The 21883-nt window shown below is 45.2% G+C and overlaps 1 protein-coding gene across 1 annotated transcript; it reads right to left on the reverse strand.

Annotated features, from left to right (window-relative positions):
- Positions 1 to 4778: 4778 nt before the first annotated feature.
- LOC143278000 (ankyrin and armadillo repeat-containing protein-like) lies at positions 4779 to 7742 on the reverse strand. The gene is made up of 4 exons (XM_076583013.1): positions 7508 to 7742; positions 6171 to 6367; positions 5161 to 5319; positions 4779 to 4835 (listed from the first exon to the last, which is right to left on the reverse strand). The coding sequence occupies exons 1-4, from the start codon at positions 7740 to 7742 to the stop codon at positions 4779 to 4781; spliced, it is 648 nt and encodes a 215-aa protein (XP_076439128.1).
- Positions 7743 to 21883: the final 14141 nt, after the last annotated feature.

Below are 21883 nucleotides of genomic sequence, written 5' to 3' on the forward strand. Positions count from 1 at the left end.
ACAGTAAGTTTACAACACACACACACACACACACACACACACACACACACACACACACACACAGAGACACATGCGTGCGCGCACTCACGCTCCTACTTCTGCCAATACAAACGAAACACACACACAAAAAGAATGGAACTATTCCATCATTCTACTTTCATCTTGAATTTATTTTGGCAAAACTGATCAATCCAGAAGTTAAGAGTCATATATATATATATATATATATATATATATATATATATATATATATATATATATATATATATATATATATATATATATATATATATATGTTGTTGCCATCAGCAAAGTGAATAGCTGAAATACTGTGAGCAAAAACCATTACTCAACACAAATTTGTATGTTTCCTAAATGTAAATGTATTGATATATAATTATATACATATATAAGGAGTGTTACTTCAATTTATATCAACACCATATATAATAGTTTTACACCTTTCATACCAGAGTTTATATCATTACCACACATGACAATATTCATTTAGTCCTTTATATTGGTTCAAGTTCCAGTCATACAAGGCTCTACTTTTTTTCTCTTTTTTTTCTTTTATTTTAGCAATGTTCATTTTGGGCATAGTCCTTTTTACTGGTCTAAGTTGTAGTCTTGTAAGGGTCTACACTTTCCATAACTGGAATCAAGTGCATTTATGTTGCTAGAGGTTGTGTCAGTACTGCATTTTTCCATTCTCTGGTTTTTGTTGTTGTTTTTTTTGTTTTGTTTTGTTTTTTTTGTTGTCTTTTTTGTTATTTTTTTTCTAAGGCCAAGTTCAAGTGGCAAATCTGGACTGAACAGCTTGCTTCCTTTCCAGCTGAGCAAAACAAATCTGAGAGACTTATATATGTGCCACATAGGTGACACTGATCGTGCAGATGGATTTGGGGTGTGGGGAGGTGGAAGGAGGGTGGAAGGGGGGCGATTGTTAGGGTGCATGTTCTGCAGACAGGATTTGAGGGTAGTTCTTGTAAACAGCAGCAGCACAGCAGCATGGAAGGGCATTAGGACTTGTGCATTAGTGAAAGTGAAGATGAGGGAATCATGGATGGCTTGTCCTCACGTTTGCTACACCTGCACACACACACACACACACACACACACACACACACACACACACACACACACTCACACACACACACAAGTACCAGTATACACACACAGACACACACACATGTGCACACACACATATACTCATGCACAGATACACATGCACATACATATATGCACTTACATGCATACTCAAACTTACACACACTCTCCCTCTCACTTGAATTTAAACATATAGATTCTCGTAAAATGACAACAATTGTTCACATAAGTGAGATTCAGCAATACATATAATGTTCAGTACATATTTGGCTTTTCCTTTCACAAGAGTAAAAACTATCATAATACATTCTTCTAGTACAATCAGAATTGTGTAAAGTTGAAACAAGCTGGAAAGAATTCAATATATGGAAATGAAAATTAGTTATCACATGATTGCGAATATCAGATACACTGATCACAATGAGCACAATGGACCTTAAAAAGATATGCAGCCACCAGTTGAGAAAAGAAAGCTACACTGGCATGGTCATGTAACAAGACCCAAAGATCCAGTGACCTTGCTAAAACAACCCTCCAAGGAACTGTTGAGGAAGAAAGATGGCAGGGAGGACAACCCCCCCTCACCCCTAAAAACCTGATGGACTGACATTGTAGAACAGAGAGGAAACCCATATGCAGAGACGTAGGCTTTGGCACACAAACGACAGACCTTTAGGAATGTGAACAGTTCTTTTGCATGGCACCCCAATTACTCGTCGTGGAGTTGAGGGAGAAGAAGAGGAGGAAACACACACACACACACACACACACAGTGGAGTACGCCACTCACAGCTAGATGGCACAGCTGCATGTGTCACATTGTAGAGACAGCGATAGCTCAAGACATGTAAAATCCACCCAATTACCCAAAATGAACAGATCCTTTTTCCAGCTCAGCCGAACAAAAAGGAGCGTCGCTGACGTAAAAAAACAACAACAACAAAAAAACAACAGTACTTCGGGACTTGTGCTTCTTAAAACACTCACTCTGCGAGACCAAGCTACCAAGCTGTTGGGCTGGGTTGTATGGGCGATCTTTGCAGCGCAAGTTTGCTTAGCGTTAAGAAAGTTCCTTAGTCTTTGGGATTACCGTCTTTGGGATGAGCGTTAAGTGTCGGTCCACGTTATGGGTCATTTCGCGTCGTATTGTGCCTTTTTCTTGATTAGAAGGGTCGACTACACGCAGCATGCCATTTCTCATATCCAGAACACGCGAAATCGTCTCGATTGCTGCAATACTTTAGGACTCGAGAATAAGACATTACCCGCTAAGCAAACTTTGCGCCGCCAAGATCGCTCATGGGCTCATTTAACCTAGGCCAGGCCGGGACATAATGGGATGCTGCAATGTCCCAAGAAAAACGGGAAACGAGTAGCCCCCCCCCCCCCCCCCCCCCTGTGATGACGAGCAAACAGTCACCGGCAGGCTTGTCATGCAGTTAGGGCCAGTAAAAACCCATGCAGACTTGGATATGAAAAAAAAAATAGAAGGAAAAAAAAGGTATGCAGAAAGCAGACAGAGGTAACACGACGCCATACGTACCATTGAGAAGGCAGACCAGTCTGACGGGCGTTCTCGAAATCGGTGACGAATCTGACGGAGATGCGGGGTTCTAAGCCCTGGTTGGCGATCAGCTCATCGAAGTGCTGCGGGCAGTTGCGGCAGATGGACAGCATCAGGCGTGCCGCCGTCTTGTTAAACGAAAGGAGGCCCAGCATCACTGAAGCACCGTTGCGAACCTGCACCAAACAAACAACAAAACACCTGCTGGTGCTTCATGGTTAAGTTAAAGGTGCTATAGTCTTTTAGGGCCTTCGAGGCAGTACCATGAATTATCATATCCACCATGTCTAAGGGCTCGGCACAGGCAGGCAGTGCTCAATACTCTCTTTCCGCTGTTTTAACCTTCCCCAATCGAAGGTACCCATTCACACCTGAATGGAGTGAGGAAAATCGGGGCAAAGTGCCTTTCCCCAAGAAAACAACACCAAGCCCAAACTTGTTCTCGAACCCTGATCACTGGAGAACACTGGTTCAGAAGTCCAGCGCCCAAATGATTCTGCCACGGCGCCCCCACGTGCAACTAAGGCACGTTTAGAAACAATGAATAAATAAATCAAAGAATAAATAAATTAATTGATTAGTAATAGATAAAACAAAGAAGTAAATGAATGAATGAATGAATAAACAAATGAATGAATAGAATAAACAAACTAATAAATAGTGAGTAGATAAAATAAAGAAAGAAAGAAAACAAACAAATGAAATAACTAAATAAACAAACAACACCCCCACACCCACACCCACCCAAAAAAACAACGACAAACAAATGAATAAAATGAAACAAACGAACAAAAAAACAAACCGACACTGACCCGGTCATCGGGAGAGTGGAGGTGGTGCACGAGGAGGTCGATGGCCCCCGAGGCCACGATGGCGTCGGCGATCCCGTCCCGCACGCGGCACAGGCTGGACAGGAAGCTGCAGGCCATCACCAGCACCCGGTCGTCCGCCGACCGCAGCTTGTTCACCAACTGGTTGATGCCCCTCGCCGTCAGCTCCACATGGTCGCGGTCCACGATCACAAGGGCCAGCACCACCACCTGTAGGGGTGAAAAGGATTGCGTTGTGTTGTGCCGTGTCGTGTCGTGTTGTGCTGCGCTGTGCTGTGCTGTGTTGTGCTGTGCTGTGCAGTCCTGTACTGTACAGTGCTGTGCTGTCTTATCCTGTCCTGTTCTGTGCTGTTCTGTGCTGTGCTGTACTGTACAGTGCTGTGCTGTCCTATCCTGTCCTGTGCTGTGCTGTGCTGTGCTGTGCTGTGCTGTATTGTACTGCACTCATGTGTTGTGCTGTGCTGTACTGTAAGTGGAGTGTTGGCTTAGAGGTTATTCGTCCGTCTTATAGGAAGTGAGAGAATCGGAGCGCACTGGTTCGAATCTCATTGTTGCCAGTATTTTCTCCCCCTCCACTAGACCTTGAGTGGTGGTCTGAACAGGCTGTACTGTAAGTGGGTTGTTGGCTTAGAGGTTATTCGTCCGTCCTAAGAAGCGAGAAAATCTGAGCGCACTGGTTCGAATCTCATTGTCGCCAGTATTTTCTCCCCCTCCACTATACCTTGAGTGGTGGTCTGAACGCTAGTCATTAGGATGAGACGATAAACCAAGGTCCCGTTTTCAGCATGCACTTAGCGCACGTAAAAGAACCCATGGCAACAATAGGGTTGTCCATGCCAAAATTCTGTAGAAAAATCCACTGTGACAGGAAAACAAATAAAATTGAAGGCAGGGCAAAAAAAAGGGTGGCTCTCAGTGTAGCGACACGCTCTCCGTGGGGAGAGCAGCCCGAATTTCACACAGAGAAATCTACTGTGACAAAAAAAGAGTATTACAATACTGTACTGTACTGTACTGTGTTGTGTTGACCGCTGACCACCAGTCAGGTAGGACATACAGCCTGCGGTCATTGTCATCACCCCCACCATAACATTTTTGACCATTGACATTGCTGCTTGGTAGTCCATTTTCAGTTTCAGTTTTAATTTGTCAAGGACTGAGGCGTCACCAATTTCGGACAAATCCATATACGCTACACCACATCTGCTCGGCAGACGCCTATTCGAACCCAGGCCCTCACGGACTCCGTACTGGCAGATGAGCGATGAGCGTCTTTACCATTCTTCCACCTGACTCTGTCGACTACACAGTGCCGCATTACGACTGCCCAACTAGAAAATTCAACCGCGTTAAACATAAAACTCACACCTGGAAGAAAGATAGAAAGAAAAAAAAAAGAAATTGAACACTGTTCTTGACAATTCGTCTTAATTTGACCATTTAACTCCTTCAGGCTAGACAAAAACTGACAAAAAACAATAAATAGATAAAGAAACAAAGAAATAAAGAAATGCTCAATAAATAAATAAATGACTAAACGAATAAACAAATAAATCAATTTTCATTAATAAAATCACCTGCACGTGTACTTAACCCTTTTTCTCGGACTTTTTTGTAAAAAAAAAAAAAAGCAATGATTGTGAACCTCATTCTGACCTGAAAAGCTGATTGGCACTGCTGGAACTCGTCCCCGGACGTGAAGAACGGTTCAAAGATGGAGAACTTGATGCCTCCTAACTCCCTGAGAGACAGCTGCTGGGGGGTGTTGTTGTAGGCAAAGATACTCAGCGCCATCCCGGCCTGCAGGCGAATGTCCTGAGGGCAGGAGTGGATGAAAAAGCAAAACTCTATCACATTGATACTTCCCTCCCCCCCTCCCCCCAATATATCGCGCTGTAACATATTGCATAACCTTCAACTTTGACGCTTGACTTCGACTCTCTGAAGGAATTTCCATGCCTGGTACTAGTCGATCTTATTTCAGAAAAGGTCGAGTCATCCATACCTCGGATGAGTCGAACCTTGCATAATTCAACTTTCGTTGTTGTTGGTTTTTGTGTGTGTGTGTGTGTTTGTGAGTGTGTGTCTCCAGTGGGTCGACTTATCCAAAGTCGACTATATTTTCCATTTTACTTGTAATTGTATCAAACAAATGATATTCTTTTGAAAAGGTTTCCGACGTTAACATTACTAGTTATCGGTTGAGGAAGGCAAGAAACAGAAGACGAAGAAGAAGAAGAGTTCCCCGAGGATCATAGCTTTTTACAGTCATCGGGGGCAGTGAATTCATACCCATTGTGTCTAGAGCTCGGTATAAGGACTTAGGCGCGGCCTAATCCTCCATCCCCCACAACTCGGTGGGCCTCCCCCCCAATCCCAACACCCCCCGTCTCCCCCCAATCCGCCCTCCCACCCCCCGTTTCCCTCCTCTCCCTTCCCTCGCCCTGGGGGATATTCATTAATGAAAGATCACCCTCCACCCCAACCCCCTCCACACCCCACGAGACCTCGTGGTAGGACGTGAGGAGGCGGAGGACGACGTCAGCTGAATTCCTCCCCCCCTCCCTCCCAGGGGTATCAATGAAAAATCCTCACCCCACCCACCCCTCACCCTTCTCCCCCGTCCGAGAGACCTCGTGATACGAAGTGAGGAGTCGGAGGAGGACGTCGAAGTGGAAGTGGGGCTCCTCTTGCAGACGCTCCTGGTTCTGGCGGTTGCTGAGCACCACGCGGGCCAGGCACACCGCCACCGCCACCTGCACCTGCTCGCTGGGCGGCTCCTGCAGCAGGTCCGACAGCTCCATGATGCCGCCCTCGTCCGCGATGCAGCGCTGCGTCTCTTTGTTGTTCCGGTAGGCCACGCCTGGGTGGGGGTCGGGAGGGGGGGGGGGTTGAACAGAAATCTGAAGTCTGAATGGTTTATTGTTTGGCCCCTTCTGCCCATGACAATAGGGGTAGGGAGGGGGTGTAGGGGACGGGGGGGTGAGGACTTTCGTGTTAACTCCATTATGAATTAACAACGCCAATATACTTATGAAAAGCAAACAAAGGGAAGGAAAGAGAGAAAGAATGAGAGAGAGTAGTGGGGGGAGGGTTTTAACTGATCTTGTGTGTGTGTGTGTGTGTGTGTGTGTGTGTGTGTGTGTGTGTGTGTGTGTTCCTCCAGAAGTTGGGACATTTTGTTTTCGATATTTCGATGATGATGGGGGTGATGAAAATGCTGCCAATGAAACCATTCTGTGGAGAGTTGGGGAGGGTCCTTTAAGTTTGGGACCACTTGACAAGACTATACTCTCCTGATATATCCCGACGTCAATGAACCAGGCTGAGAGATACAGACACCTGCTGTGTTGGTCAAGAAATTTTAGCAACACACTCAAGAGCGCATCCGTGGAGCAGATAACCAGTCCTAGGCTTCCCAGTCGAGCGAACAGCACACTCAGCTCTGGGCAGAGCATGTCACGGCCCGAAATAAAAAAAAAAGAAGAAAAACTCTGATGGGGTTCGAATCAACGTCTTCCCAGTCGTAAGTATGCGACGCTAGCCACTACGTCACGGTGGCTGGTTTAAACAAATCTCTATTCAGAAAACATATCATGCACACACGCATGAACACCAGAGCAACAAGAAGCTGGTTGTTAATTTGTTTGTTTGTTTGTTTGGAGTTCTTTTCGTACTCAAACTGATGATTGAACTATCATTTAGTTGGTTTAGCTAGTCGGCTGATGAAGGTTATACAAATGCAAGTAATGTTGAAATAAATGTTTTCCGGGTAAACCGAGGTCCTGTGCGCAGCACACACTTGACGCACTGAAAAATGAACCCATGGAAGAATTGCAAAATTCTGAAGAAGAAACCCACTCTGATGTGTGCACAAACATACAAACACGCACACAAGGCCTTAGTGACAAGGCGAAGTGACACCTCCTTTAAGAAATTGGATCTGCAACAGCTTCTCTTCATCAGCCTCACCCACACACAGGATGCCCAGGACCTTAATCACCAACAGCTGCACGCTCTCCTTCTTGTTCATACGCCCACCCCGACAGCTTCTCTTCATCAGCCTCACCAACACACAGGATGCCCAGGACCTCAATCACCATCAGCTGCACGCTCTCCTTCTTGTTCATGCGCAGCAGTCTGACCAACTGCTGGATGGCGTCGGCCTTGGCCAGTTTGATCTGGTTCTCCTTGTCCTCCAAGCCCAAGGCAGTGGCCAGCATGCATCCTGCCCACATAGCTTGACCACTGTCGACTGCCGTCCGTTGTCTCTGATACCACCACCACCACCATCATCATCACCATCATCATCACGTCATCATCATCATCATCATCACGTGGTGGTGGTTGTAATATTTGTACGTTCACATTCAAACTAGCATAATGTAGAATCACTCAATTAACAAGACACAATATTCTCATACAGAATCGCTTAATTAATATGACACAATATCCTGCTCAGGCTACTTCACAAAGAAATAATTGGCACTTACTCCGATAGACCATGCATGTATGGAGGGAGGAAGCCTGATCACATCTGACACTCTTTTCTACGATAGCGTTCTGTTTTTTTCTCTAATAAAGTTGTCAGTTTGAGTGATGCTGAGTCAGTCAAGAAACTGCCTAGCATAGGCGCTTGCATAGTTATACTTGTAAGGTCATGACAGTGGTGCTGATGAGTTTGAACCACATTCTTCAGCGTATCACCACGTGTTCAGCTCTGGTTGACTTTTTTTTAATTTCCCCTTTTCTCCCAAATATTTTTATTGTTTCTTTTTAGATTTCTTCTTCTTCTTTTTTTTTTATTTATTATTATTGGGTTTTTTGTGTGTTTTATTATTTTACAATATTCATTAATATATCGCCAAACTATGTATGTGTCATAAATAACAATTGAATGACACGTGGACAAAAACAAAGCAAATATAATTGATGTGTGCATACATAATTACGCTACGTGTATATACATGTTGTAGAGAGGTTTTGTTTTGCTTTGTTTTGTTTTTGGTCTTTTGTTGTTGTTTTCTTGGTTACTGACAACATGCATGTCTCACCCGTACTTCTAAGAATATCATGAGGGCATACTAAAGAAGAAAAAAAGAATATCAGAAACGGGTGTTCTCTCAAGGGCTAATATACCATCTGTCCACTCACTCCTGTTGACACAATGGGCGGGTGACGTTGTCAGGAAAAGAAATAACAAGAGAGGCAAGGCCTTCAAGACTCACTTGTGATACACTTTAAAAAAAATTCTAATCGGTAAAATGTGTTCTGTATTTGTTATTATAAAGCTTCGGGTTAAAAAAAACAACAACAAACAAACAAACAAAAGTCCTAACCAGATTCGAACCCCGCGTGTTCGGGTGAGAAGAAACTGTCTTATCCATTACACTATCATGGCTCCTTAACTGACGTCCTAAAATTTAATATTTGAACATACTTTTTTAAAGGGCGATAAATCAGTGAGAGCGCTGTTTAAATCATATTATTCTGGTGTATCTTGGGCATTCAAAAAATCTTTAAGGGCAATAAAAAAATTCTTTTTAAGTCGGCGGTAAAGGAGACGTGGCTATCGCTGCAATCACACTGCAACATTTAGCCGTTTTCTCTAGATCTAGAGAGATGTACAAGTTTAGTTACACTCGCCGGGAATGTAGTACGACAGGGTCGATTCAATTTCTCTTTTATGTTCATTCTAGTTTTATAGTTTTAAAGTTGATATGAAAATTTAGTATTTTGTTAAACTAATAACATGTAGAGCCAAGTACAAGTACTTCTAAACGTCGTATGAAGTGAAAAGGACTTCATTTTGAGAAAAGTCAAGACTGGAAATTCTTTCGTTTCATCGTGATCAATTCAAGGGTATTAACTCGCATGGTTTACAATTTTTAACTGTGAATTCCGACTGATTCTGTGGATATTTTTATGGCAGTTTGGGGCATAATCCAGTAAGTGATGAGGCGTTCACAAATCTTTCTCTGAATAAATATTCAATGGTCTCCTTCTCCAACTTTCCATCACATGTTATCGTGTATTGTCCATTGAATATAGGATTGAACGGGCAGGTCAACAACTTGAAACAAAATGGCGTTGTTCGCGTTCGCGAAGAATATGAGCACACGCTTTGAATGTGTATAAACATGTGTATGCAATTGATTTTTGCCCATGACCTTCAGGGCTCAGCCAATAGATCTGTAAAGTCCACTCGTCGTATTGATTTTAGTATTTTCCGAAAAAGACCACTTGGGCGAATGAATATAGTGAAAGCCCTGTACACTGAGAGTAAAACACACAAGCTTTTTATGTATTGAGTATGATTTCAAAATGTAATGTTGAAGATGAGAAAGATCAGTTTAAAGCAAATTAAGTCCCCTAGCATTAATTACAGATTAATTTCCTTTTTTTTACTATCTGCACCAAAACGTTTGCAAAATAAATAAAACTTCCATGCTTAGCAAAAGAAATTCCTGTTTGAACAAAAAATTATAATAATGACTGCTCTTGTTGTTGTGTCGAATACCAGATCAAAGTGTCAAGTTTAGAGAATACAAAAAATATAAATATAACAGTAAATGCAGTTTGCATACAATTTAGCTTCTTTTTTTTATTTTTTTGTGCCCATCCCAGAGGTGCAATATTGTTTTAAACAAGATGACTGGAAAGAACTGAATTTTTCCTATTTTTATGCCCAATTTGGTGTCAACTGACAAAATATTTGCAGAGAAAATGTCAATGTTAAAGTTCACCACGGACACACAGACACACACACACACACACACACACAGAGAGAGAGAGAGAGAGAGAGAGGGACAACCGAACACCGGGTTAAAACACAGACTCACTTTGTTTACACAAGTGAGTCAAAAAGCACATCTACTAGCAACTCTTCTATGCTGAAATGTAACAGGGGGGAAGCGTGCTATTAGAGGACAGAGTGCTTGCTTCAAGGACACACTGAAGGCATCCCCGACACTTCTTAACGCTGACAACCGCCACCATTGCACAGGACCGCTCAAAAGTGGAGTGTTGGCCTAGTCGTAACGCGTCCGCGAGAGAATCTGAGCGCGCTGGTTCGAATCCCACAGTCGCCAGTATTTTCTCCCCCAGTACAGCATGCACTCAGCGCACGTATTTGAAAGAACCCACGGCAGCAAAAGGGTTGTCCCTGGCAAAATCCTGCAGGAAAATTTACTTCCATTGGAAAAGAAAGAAAATTGCAGGCAGAAAAAAAGCACACACACACACAAAACGGGATGGCGCTCTCAGTGTAGCGACACGCTTTCCTTGGGGAAAATAGCCCGAATTTCACACAGAGAAATCTGTTGTGACAAAAAGAGTAATACAATACAATGTAATACAATGCAATACAAAGCAATACAATGCACTGGAATTCAATGCATTCAATACAATGCAATGCAATGCAATGCAATGCAATACAATACAATACAATACAATACAATACGAAACGGCGAATCCTCAGCCACAAAAGTTGCCAGGAACTCAGACGGCAGGGACAGAATCGCGGAGTGCATGATATACCAATACATTACACCGTTTGGTCACCAACCCTCACCCATCACAAACTAGAAGAAGGGGGGGTGGCAGAATGGTTGAGACGCTCAGCTGCCAATGCAGAGAGTCCGTTTTAATTTGTTTTTGTTTTTTTTTCCGGTGGTGTGGCGATTTGCGGGCCTGCAGCTTCACTTACGTTGCTGCAGGGACTTGGCTTGAAGGCCTGAGTACAGCTCCGCATGCAGCTGCGCCTTAACCGTCAGGACCAAAATCCTTTTTTTTTTTTCTTTTCTTTTTTTCCTATTCGCCTGAACCGTTAGGGCCAAAATTCTTTTCCTGTTTCTTTCTACTTTCATCCTCTTTTCTCTCTCCCTCTCCACGCTGCGCATCTCCCTCTCAATAATAGCCGGCTGATGGACATTGAAGGAAGAAGAATCCCGCTCTCCGCCCTTTCTCCCAAGTTTGACTGGAAAATCAAACGGAGCTTCTAGTCTTTCGGGTGAGACGATAAACCGAAGTCCCGTGTGCAGCACGCACTTTACTCACTGAAAAAGAACCCATGGCAACGAGAGTGTTATCCACTGGCAAAATTATGGGGAGGGGTGGGGGGGGCGGGGTGTGGGGGGGTAAAGAAGAAATCCACTCTGATAGGTACACAAAAATACGTGCATGCACTCATGGCCTGACTAAAGCGCGTTGGGTTATGGTGCTGTCAGGCAGGCATCTGCCTAGCAGATGTGAGTGTAGCGTATATGGATTTGTCCGAACGCAGTGACGCCTCTTTGATAAACTGAAACTGAAACTGAAACTCATTCACCCCCGGAAGGCCCGCGGTCGCTCACCCACACGCAGCAGCTTTTCTGTGGGCTCCAGCAGCAGCTGAATGATGTGTGGGATGGACGCCTGCTCGGCGATGTACTTCTGCTGGGTCTTCTTGTTCCCCGCCAGGGCCCACAGGGCGTTTGCTCCCTGCTCCCGCACCTGCGTGTAAATGTTCTGTCGCGCGCGCGCGCATACACACACACACACACACACACACAGAGGCACGCACGCGCGCACTCACACACACACACACACACACACACACACACACACACACACAGCGCACCTCCGTGTAAATGTTCTGTCGCATAAACACACAGACACAAAGAAAGGGAAAGTTTTGGATGAAAGAAAGGAAGGAAGGATGGAAGAAAGAAAGGAAGGATGGAAAGGAGGAAGAAAAGAAAAACACAGCGTGTGTGCGTGCATGCAGAACTCCCGCATCGCTTCTTTCATCTTCTGAGAGTCAGGCATAATGATGTGACACACGTCACCCAGCGTCAACTGACCCCCACTACACTGTACTTCTATGTGGCCAACAATCCAGAATGTTTCACGGGACACTATTTTTCACTTCCTGAAGGAAATCGACGTCAGTTTTTAGCTTGATTCAAAGTTGACGAGGATTGAAGCAGACGTGGGTGAACTTATCTTTTTACACCGTTTACAATATTCAAAAATGTAATGAATTGATTATTATTTTGCGTTGACTGAGGCGAGACGTGGATGATTTGGTCTTTGTGACGTTGTTTTAATTGTCCTATTTTAATTACGGTTATTTTACGTACTCTTCAGAAACAGAGTGATCAAAGAAACTTAGATGAGAAAAAGAAATATATTGAGGAGTTAAACCAAACCCTTATGCAGACTGGACCTGATGATGACTTGGCAATGGATGATCTAAACGAGGCAATAGCTAAATGCAAGAAAGAATCGGCTCCTGGCCCAGACAAAGTTCGTTACTCAGACATCAAGGAGCTATCGGAAGAAGACAGAAGCAAACTTTTCAATCTATATCAAAACAGTTTCCACAATGGACAGGTGCCGGAGGACTGGACACACAGCTTCTTAAAACCCATACCAAAACCAGGAAAGGACCATCGTCAGGTAAGCGGCTACCGGATCCTAACCATGCAAAACATTGGCTGGAAAGCTCATGGAACGCATGATAGCCAGGAAACTTGCAAGGGATTCTTGAACACAGACACATTCTCCCTTCAAATCAAGGTGGTTACAGAACAGGCAAGTCCACATGGGAAAATGCAGCTGGTTGTTGCATATGAGGTGTATGAAGGATTTCAAAGAAAAGAAGAAACACTAGCAGTAGCAATTGACCTTGAAGATGCCTACAATAAAGTCCAGTTTGCGCACCTCATGGAGCTGCTACTAAGTTATGGAGTAAGTTTGACACTGACAAGATGGATAAGCAGCAGCGCTTCATGAAAGAACCGTCGTCCTACGCCTCGGAGATTGGATGTCTGCACCTTCTAAACTATCCATGGGACTGCCACAAGGGTCTCCGCTCTCTCCTGTCCTCTACACGTCTTACACGAAGGGCCTTGCAGACTTAAACAACAATGGAATCGCTCGGGTGCTCACCCTTGCGGATGATGGCCTGGTCTTCAAAACTTCGAAAGATGCTCAGGAAAGAACTAAAGCCGTCCAGAAACAACTAAACAATATTACTCAATGGTGCAAAGACACAGGATCTTCCATCAATCCAGCGAAAGCCCAAACGTTGCTGTGCACCCTCAACAACAATACCGCGAGCAAATCACCACCTTCTGTGTCATTCGATGGAATTCAAATTGAGAAAACTGAATGCCTACGCTACCTAGGAATACACTTCGACAGGATGCTGACCTTCAGAAAACATACGGAAAATACTGTTCTCAAATGCAAAAAGGGCCTTTCAGTCTTAAAAGCAATGGCAACCAAAGGAATTGAACAACGCCACCTCTTCCTGCTATACCAATCACTCGTCCTCAGTGTGATCGACTACGGACTTGGGCTAACAACACCGTCTCAAAGCAACCTCCTAAAATTAGAAAGAGTACAAAATGAAGCTATGAGGCTGATCCTTGGAACAACAAAAGACGCGCCCACAGAAACCATGCGATACCTGCTTGACCTTCCTTCAGTGCAGGCCAGAAAACAAGTTAGAGCAGGTCAAGACCTACTTCAAAGCATTAGAGAAAACCTCAAAACCCATTGCATGACGCAGTCAAAGAACCAAAAGGCAGCCGTCTAGGACGAGGAAGATCATGGATGGGGACAAGCAGAAGATACAATCCAGCTAGTATGGCCGACTACAAGACCTGAAAGAAACAAAGAATGGGAGAAAAAATCCAAAAAACCTCAACCATCTATTCAACACAGGCCATTTCACCCACTCTAGGAAGACATTGTCGGGAATGGCCAGAGGGCAAAACAGATGCGGAAGTGAAGCTACTCATAGAAGAAAACAGTAAAGAAGAGGACATCATCATATACACAGATGCTCAGTCACGCAAGAGACCAGTCTGGCTGGGGATCACTGCGAAACAAAATGGAAAAACAATTGGGAAGAGAATGCTGCCTACAAAGTCACAACCTCCAGCCTAACGATGGAAGTTGAAGCTGCGACACATGCCCTCCAGTGCTATCGTCCATCCTTACGCCCGGAAACCACATGCCATGATTCTAACCGACTCAATGAACCTCATACAGACAATTGAAAACGGAATGGGAAGCCCAGAGTGGCATAAGGCAATGCGCAACTTCAGATTAAAAAAACTCACATGGTCATACTGCCCGGGACATGCAGGGGGTTAAGGGAAAGAGCGAGCTGACAGACTTGCTGGTAACGCAACACCAACGAGCGGCCGTACATCTAGGAAAATCGGAAATCCTCAGAAAAGTCAAGAATACCAAAAAGAACAGGTACAAGGCCATCACACCAGCGATCGCCTCAAAGAAATAAAAGCAGAGAGAGGGAGCGGCCGCAAGTCTAACATGAAAGGTAGAGCACGATGCTTTGCAAATCAAACAAATATCGGCATCATTTCCAAACCAACATTGCGCAAATTTCTTCAAAACGGAACAGAGTCTCTGTGGGCCTTTCCAAATACAATAGACTGAGCAACACACTAGACGCCACGTTTCTTGGCATCACAGATCTTTTCCCATCCCTCTTGCGGCCAGTCAGTGGCAGCCTCTGTGCGTGTGTGTATGTGTGTGTTTGTGTGGATGTGTGGATCTGTGCTTTTGAGTGCGTTTATGAATGCGCGAGAGTGCAAGTGTACACAAGTGTCAGGAGAGATCTGTGTACGTGTGTGTGTGAGGGGAGGTGGGAGTGCGGGGGGAGGTGGGGTAGAGGATGAGGTATGTGAGTGTATGCATGCCTACACTGTGGGAGCAACAGGATATTGGAACGTATATATATATATATCTTTGTATATTTGTGTGTGGGGTTGGGGGGTGGGAGATATGGGCGCATGTGTGGTGTGCTTGTACAAGTAAGTGTTCATCTCTGTGAGTGTGTGTTTGTGTGTGTGTGTGTGTGTGTGTGTGTGTGTGGTGCCGTGGAAGCTACGATACGTAGACTAGAAATGAGTGTGTGGAGGAGGGGGGTGGAGGAGGTGCCAGGTAATGTGTGTGTGTGTGTGTGTGTGTTGGAGCTCATGTACGTTTACATGTATTTGACTGTACTTTCGTATCTGTGAAACTGCATGTTTGGTGCATTTCTGTTATGCATGTGTGGGTGTATGTGTGAATGTGTGTCTTCATATTTTACATTTATTCGCTTATTTATCACCATTGTTGTCTTATTTATTTTTTTTATTTTATTATTATCATTTTATTAGTATTACTATTATTATTACTACTACCTTTTTCTATATTATAAGTATTATTCATTTATTTATTTATTTATTTATGTAAGCTTATCTATTATTTATTCCCCCGTTTTTTTGGTTTTTTGGGGGGTTTGTTTTGTTTGTTTGTTTGTTTGTTTTGTTGTTTTTTCTCAAGGCCTGACTAAGCGCGTTGGGTTACGCTGCTGGTCAGGCATCTGCTTTGGCAGAATGTGGTGTAGCGTATATGGTTTGTCCGAACGCAGTGACGCCTCCTTGAGCTACTGAAACTTACGTACTCTTCCATTGGTTTTAACAACGGATGTATATATATATATGGAGGGAGGGAGAGAGAGAGAGAGAGAAAAGGAGGGGGGGGGGACGTACTGGGTTACGCTGCTAGACAGCTGGCCAAGCTAGCCAATGTAGTGTAGCGTGTATATGGAATTTGGTCCCAACTGATACAGTAGTGACGCCTTCCCCTGAAACTTTATTCGAAACCGAAACCGAAAACTGTGGCCCGGCCCACCTTGAGCAGACGGAGAAGGGCTTTTGGGGCGCCCAGGTCGATGAAGATTCGCTGGCTGGCAGGGTTGTGGAGCACCAAGGCCTCTAAGGCCGCTGTCGCCTTCATCTGCACCGTCACGCTGCGACTGTTCCGGATCCGCTCCACCAGCGGTCTGCCCATAGACATATGTAGTATGTGTATATACATACACACACACACACACACACACACACACACACACACATACACACACACACACACACACATATATATATATATATATATATTGACAGATAGACAGACTGATGTGTGTGTGTATGATAGTCAGTCGTGTCCGACAATGACCATCAGAACAGCAGTGGGGGCAACTGCTGTCCCGAGTATCTGGGCTAGAATTTTATTATAATGGAGAGTGTCTTGCCCAAGTTGACATCTCCACTCTCTCGGCCAAGAGGGTTTTAGGACAGTCGGTGCTGGGGTGGTTCTCGATGGCTAACAAGCCCCCAAGGCTCTAAGAGCCAGTGCTATTTTGCCCTAGCTTGAGAGTCATTGTCCTTCACAAAAGACTAAGTCCTAAATGACTTCCCATTGCAATGGGAGCATACAGCTCTCACTTTGCTGTTGGCCCAACCGTCAGCTTAAGTTTGTGATAAACGCTCAACGTTGAAGATATATAATAAATGTAAATGTAAACTTATATCTCAGTGGGTCTGCCTCCCACACAGGGGTGAGATGGTTGCGTAGGGTGGTGCAGGTAGGTGTATTATATATATATATATATATATATATATATATATATATATATATATATATATATATCATATGTATATATGTGTGTGTGTGTGTGTGTGCGCGCGCGCGTGCGTGCGTGTGTGTGTGTGTGTGTACACAGACACAAACACACACAGCCATTCTTGGACATTTGCGAATTTGTACAGGTTATCACACACACACACACACACACACACACTCTAACGCATGCGCGCACAAATGTCCTTCTCTCTCTCTCTCTCTCTCTCTCTCTCTCTTTATCACTCAGAGTGCACCGCCCCCACCCACCCCCATCGATCCATTCCAGGCTGAAAACAGATGTAAACATATACATGTCAGTGGTAGGACTGGAGCCAGGGAAGATGCAAGAACCGCATTCTCGATGGCTAACAAGCTCCCAAGGTTGTAGCTCTAAGAGGCAGTGCAATTTTGCCCCAGTTTGAGAGTTTTGTCCTTCACAAAAGACTGTCATAAATTTTCAGTGGTAAAATCAAGAGGACTGGAGCCAGTGACGGTGCAAGAGCCACAGTGACTGACCTGGCGGCGCCCTGTGCCATGATCGCGTCCTGGTTCTCTTTGTGCTTGGAGCACAGGGCGCACAGAGCCGCCGCTGTACTCGCCTGGAGGTCGTCTGTGCAGAACAAGCCAGCCACACAGTCAGTGTTAGTTCTCGTTTTCATCACACGCACAGAGGCGCGGACACACATTTACTTACACATCAGGGTTATTTCTCACTCTCTCAATATCATCATCATCAGCTCTCTCTCTCTCTCTCTCACACACACACACACACACACAACACACACACACGCACACATATACACACTCATACATTCGCTCACATCGCCTAATCACTATGATGAAACTACATACACACACACACACACACACAACACACACACACACACACACACACGCAATCACTCGCTCTCAAGTACACCAAGCGTGAGCACACACACACACACACACACACACACACACAGAGACTCAAACCTCCTCTCCCTCCCTCACCCTTCAGCACTCAACCCCACCCCCCTCTCCCCCAATCCCTGAAAACAGCAGCAGCACCCACCAGAGGCCACAGTGAGGAACTCCACGAGGGGCCTGAAGACGCCGCATTCCGCGGCAGCTGTCTGGTTCTCCGGGTTGTCCGTGCAGAGGGTGCGGAAGCGCAGGTTGTGTTGACCAGCACGTCCTCAAGGTCCGAGTCCAGCAGGTTGGCGAGTGGGGCCATCACTCCACTGCCTCCAAGCTTCCTGACATCAGGACAGAATTTTCAACTTCCTAAACTTTCAGATTAATAACAAAACTTACCTGCATCATGATCAGCGCCGAAAAGAAACAAGTTGATGGCCAGCCACATCACCGTCACTGCTGATACAACTGTCAGGGGACAGAAGCTATGAACTGCCCAACAGTTCATTTACCTGGAGCGCATCGCCAGCATTGAAGGATCCAAACCGGAAATCCTCTCGAGAGTAGCAAAGACAATATCAGCAATGTCCAGACTGAAACCTGTATGGTTTCAGTTTCAGTTTCAGTAGCTCAAGGAGGCGTCACTGCGTTCGGACAAATCCATATACGCTACACCACATCTGCCAAGCAGATGCCTGACCAGCAGCGTAACCCAACGCGCTTTGTCAGGCCTTGAGAAAGAAAAGGAAAAAAAAAATAAATAAATAAATAAAATAAAATAAATAAATAAATAAATAAAATAAATATAATATTAAAAAAAGTAGTAGTAATGAAAATAATAATAAAATAATAATAATAATAATAAATAAATAAGACAACAATGATGATCAATAAGCAAATAAATGTAAAACATGAAGACACACATTCACACATACACCCACACATGCATAACAGATATGCACCAAACACGCAGTTTCAGATATGAAAGCACAGTCAAATACATATAAACGCACATGAGCTCCAACACACACACACACACACATATTACCCTGCACCTCCTCTACCCCCTTCCTCCACACACTCATTTCTAGTCTATGTATCGCAGCTTCCACGGCACACACACACACACAAACCGCACATACACACACACACACAGATGAACGCTTACTTGTACAAGCACACACACACACGCCCATATCTCCCACCCCCAACCCCACACACATATATACAAAGATATACGTTCCAATATCCTGTTGCTCCTACAGTGTAGGCATGCATACACTCACATACCTCATCCTCTACCCACCTCCTCCCTGCACCCCCACCTCACATACACACACATATGCACAGAACTCTCCTGACACTTGTGTACACTTACACTCTCACGCAGGCACAAACGCAAAACTGTATGGAAGGACAGCAACATCTCCATGAAACACAAGATCAGACTTCAACGTGCACTGATATATTCCTTCTTTCTGTGAGCGTGCGAGATGTGGACCCTCAAGGCGGAGCGTTTTCGGAGATAGAAGAATTTAGGCCATGGAAATTAGGTCTCATCGCAAGACCTGACCTGACCACGCCCCCCTCCCCACCCCCCCGTCACTGAGCCGCTGGGTGACCTGACCTGACCTTGTTGCCCTCCCCCACCCACCCCCTGAGCCGCTGGGTGACGACCTGACCTGACCTTGTTGCCCTCCACGTGAGCCAGGTCGCCAGGATGATGGCGCAGCGGGACTGGATCTCCTCCACCTGGGAGCCCAGCAGCTGGATGAAGACGGGGCCCCCCTTGGCCTTGGTGATGGCCTCGCGGATGTTGGCGTTCTCCGAGATATTGCACAGCACCGAGGTCACCAGGGACTGCAGCAGCTCGCTGTCCTCCTTCAGCAGCTTGATCAGCGCCGGCATGGCTCCTGGTGGGAGTGTGGGGTGGGTGTCAGGACGTGGGGGTGTGTGTGGTGGGGTAGGGGGAATGTGTGGGGGTGTGGGGGTGTTTGGGGCAATGGGGGTTGGGGGAGTGTAGGGGGGTGGGATGTTTGTGGGGTGAGGGTGTTTGGGGTGTGTGTGGGGGGGGGTTTGGGGGGGAGGGTATAGGGTGTGTGTGGGGGGGTGGGGGGATCCGCCTTGGGTTTAGTAAGGTCTGTTGGATTGATGCGCGTTGGGGTTTATGTGTGTGCTGAGATTGGTGGGGTCTATGCGCGTTTGGACTGGGTCTATGCGCGTTTGGATTGGGTCTATGCGCGTTTGGATTGGGTTTATGTGCGTTGGAATGGGTTTATGTGCGTTGGATTGCGTCTCTACTCGTTGGACTGGGTCTATGCGCGTTTGAATTGGGTCTGTGTGCATTTGGTTGGGTTTCTGCGCGTTTGAATTGGGTCTATGCGTGGTTGGTTGGGTTTATGTGCGTTGGATTGGATCTATGTGCGTTGGATTGTTGGATTGGATCGGATCTATGTGCGTTGGATTGGATTTCTTTACGTTGAATTGGTTTTATGTGCGTTTGACTGGGTTTATGCGTGTTGGATTGGGTTTATATGCATTGGACTGGGTCTCTGTGCGCTGGATTGGGTACATGTGCGTTAGATTGGTTTTATGTTGGGTTGCCTCTATGTGCGTTGAATTGGGTTTATGCGTGTTTGGTTATGGTGCGCTGGACTGGTTTGTTTGCTTTGGATTGGGTTTGTGTGCATTGGACTGGGTTATGCATGTTGGGTCTATGTGCGTAGAACTGGATTTATGCACTTTGGATTGGGTTTATGCCCGTTGGGTCTATGTGCGTTGGAATGGGTCCATGTGGATTGGATTGGGTCTATGTGCGTTGGATTGGCCTATGTGCGCTGGATTATGTTTATGCTCGTTGGGTCTATAGGGTTGTAGTTTGATGCACGTTGGGTTTATGTGTGTTGGATTGGGTCAATGTGCGCTGGATTGGTTCTATGTGCATTTATTGGGTTTATGTGCGCTGCACTGGGAACATGTGGGTTGGGTTTATGGGTGTTGGTTTGTGAACGCTTAGTTTGTTTGCGTTGGGTTGATGCACGTTGTGTGTATATGTGTCACGCACGCTATGTTATGTGTGTCGGGTTGATGCACGTTGTGTTTATGTGTGTTGGGTTGATACACATTGTGTTTATGTGTGTCGGGTTGGTGCACGCTGAGGTTATGTGTGTTGGGTTGATGCACGTTGTGTTTATGTGTGTCGGGTTGATGCACGTTGTGTTTATGTGTGTCGAGTTGATGCATGTTGTGTTTATGTGTAATGGGTTGATGCACGTTGTGTTTATGTGTGTCGGGTTGATACACGTTGTGTGTATGTGTGTCGGGTTGATGCACGTTGTGTGTATGTGTGTCGGGTTGATGCACGTTGTGTGTATGTGTGTCGGGTTGATGCACGTTGTGTGTATGTGTGTCGGGTTGATGCACGTTGTATGTATGTTGGGTTGATGCACGTTGTGTGTATGTGTGTTGGGTTGATGCACGTTGTGTGTATGTGTGTTAGGTTGATACACGTTGTGTTTGTGTGATGGGTTGATACACGTTGTGTGTATGTGTGTTGGCTGATGCACGCTGTGTTTATGTGTGTCGGGTTGATACACGTTTGTGTTTATGTGTGATGGGTTGATGCACGTTGTGTGTATGTGTGTTGGGCTGATGCAGGTTAAGGTTATGCACATTTGGTTTGTGTGCGTTAGGTTTGTGCTCGTTGGTTTATGTGTGTTGAGTTTATGCGCATTGGGGCTATGCGTCGGTAAGGCATATGCTCCACCCCCCACACCCCCCTTTCTTTCATTTTTTTGCATGTTTAAGCAGACATGGTGTAACATATATGGATCAGTCTGCACGTTGCTACTGTTGGATTTATACACAGAAAAAGCATCAGCTTTTTTTTGCTTTTTTTTTTTTTTTTTTTTTTAATCATTACCATCATTAAACAGATATGTTGTAGTGTATATGGATATATCCGCAAGCTTTGACACCACTTTGACACTGAAACTCTGTGTGTGTGTGTGTGTGTGTG

This window comes from Babylonia areolata, chromosome 2 (assembly GCF_041734735.1).
Source record: "Babylonia areolata isolate BAREFJ2019XMU chromosome 2, ASM4173473v1, whole genome shotgun sequence".
NCBI lineage: Eukaryota > Metazoa > Mollusca > Gastropoda > Neogastropoda > Buccinidae > Babylonia > Babylonia areolata.

Excerpts from the sequence above, each read along its gene's own strand:
- LOC143278000 (XM_076583013.1), bottom strand. The coding sequence starts at position 7,742 with ATGTGGGCAGGATGCATGCTGGCCACTGCCTTGGGCTTGGAGGACAAG. Across the intron at positions 5,320-6,170 it reads AGCCCCACTTCCACTTCGAC|GACATTCGCCTGCAGGCCGG; the intron begins GTCCTCCTCCGA and ends TCCTGCCCTCAG. Across the intron at positions 4,836-5,160 it reads AGTGCCAATCAGCTTTTCAG|TTGGGCAGTCGTAATGCGGC; the intron begins GTCAGAATGAGG and ends TGAATTTTCTAG.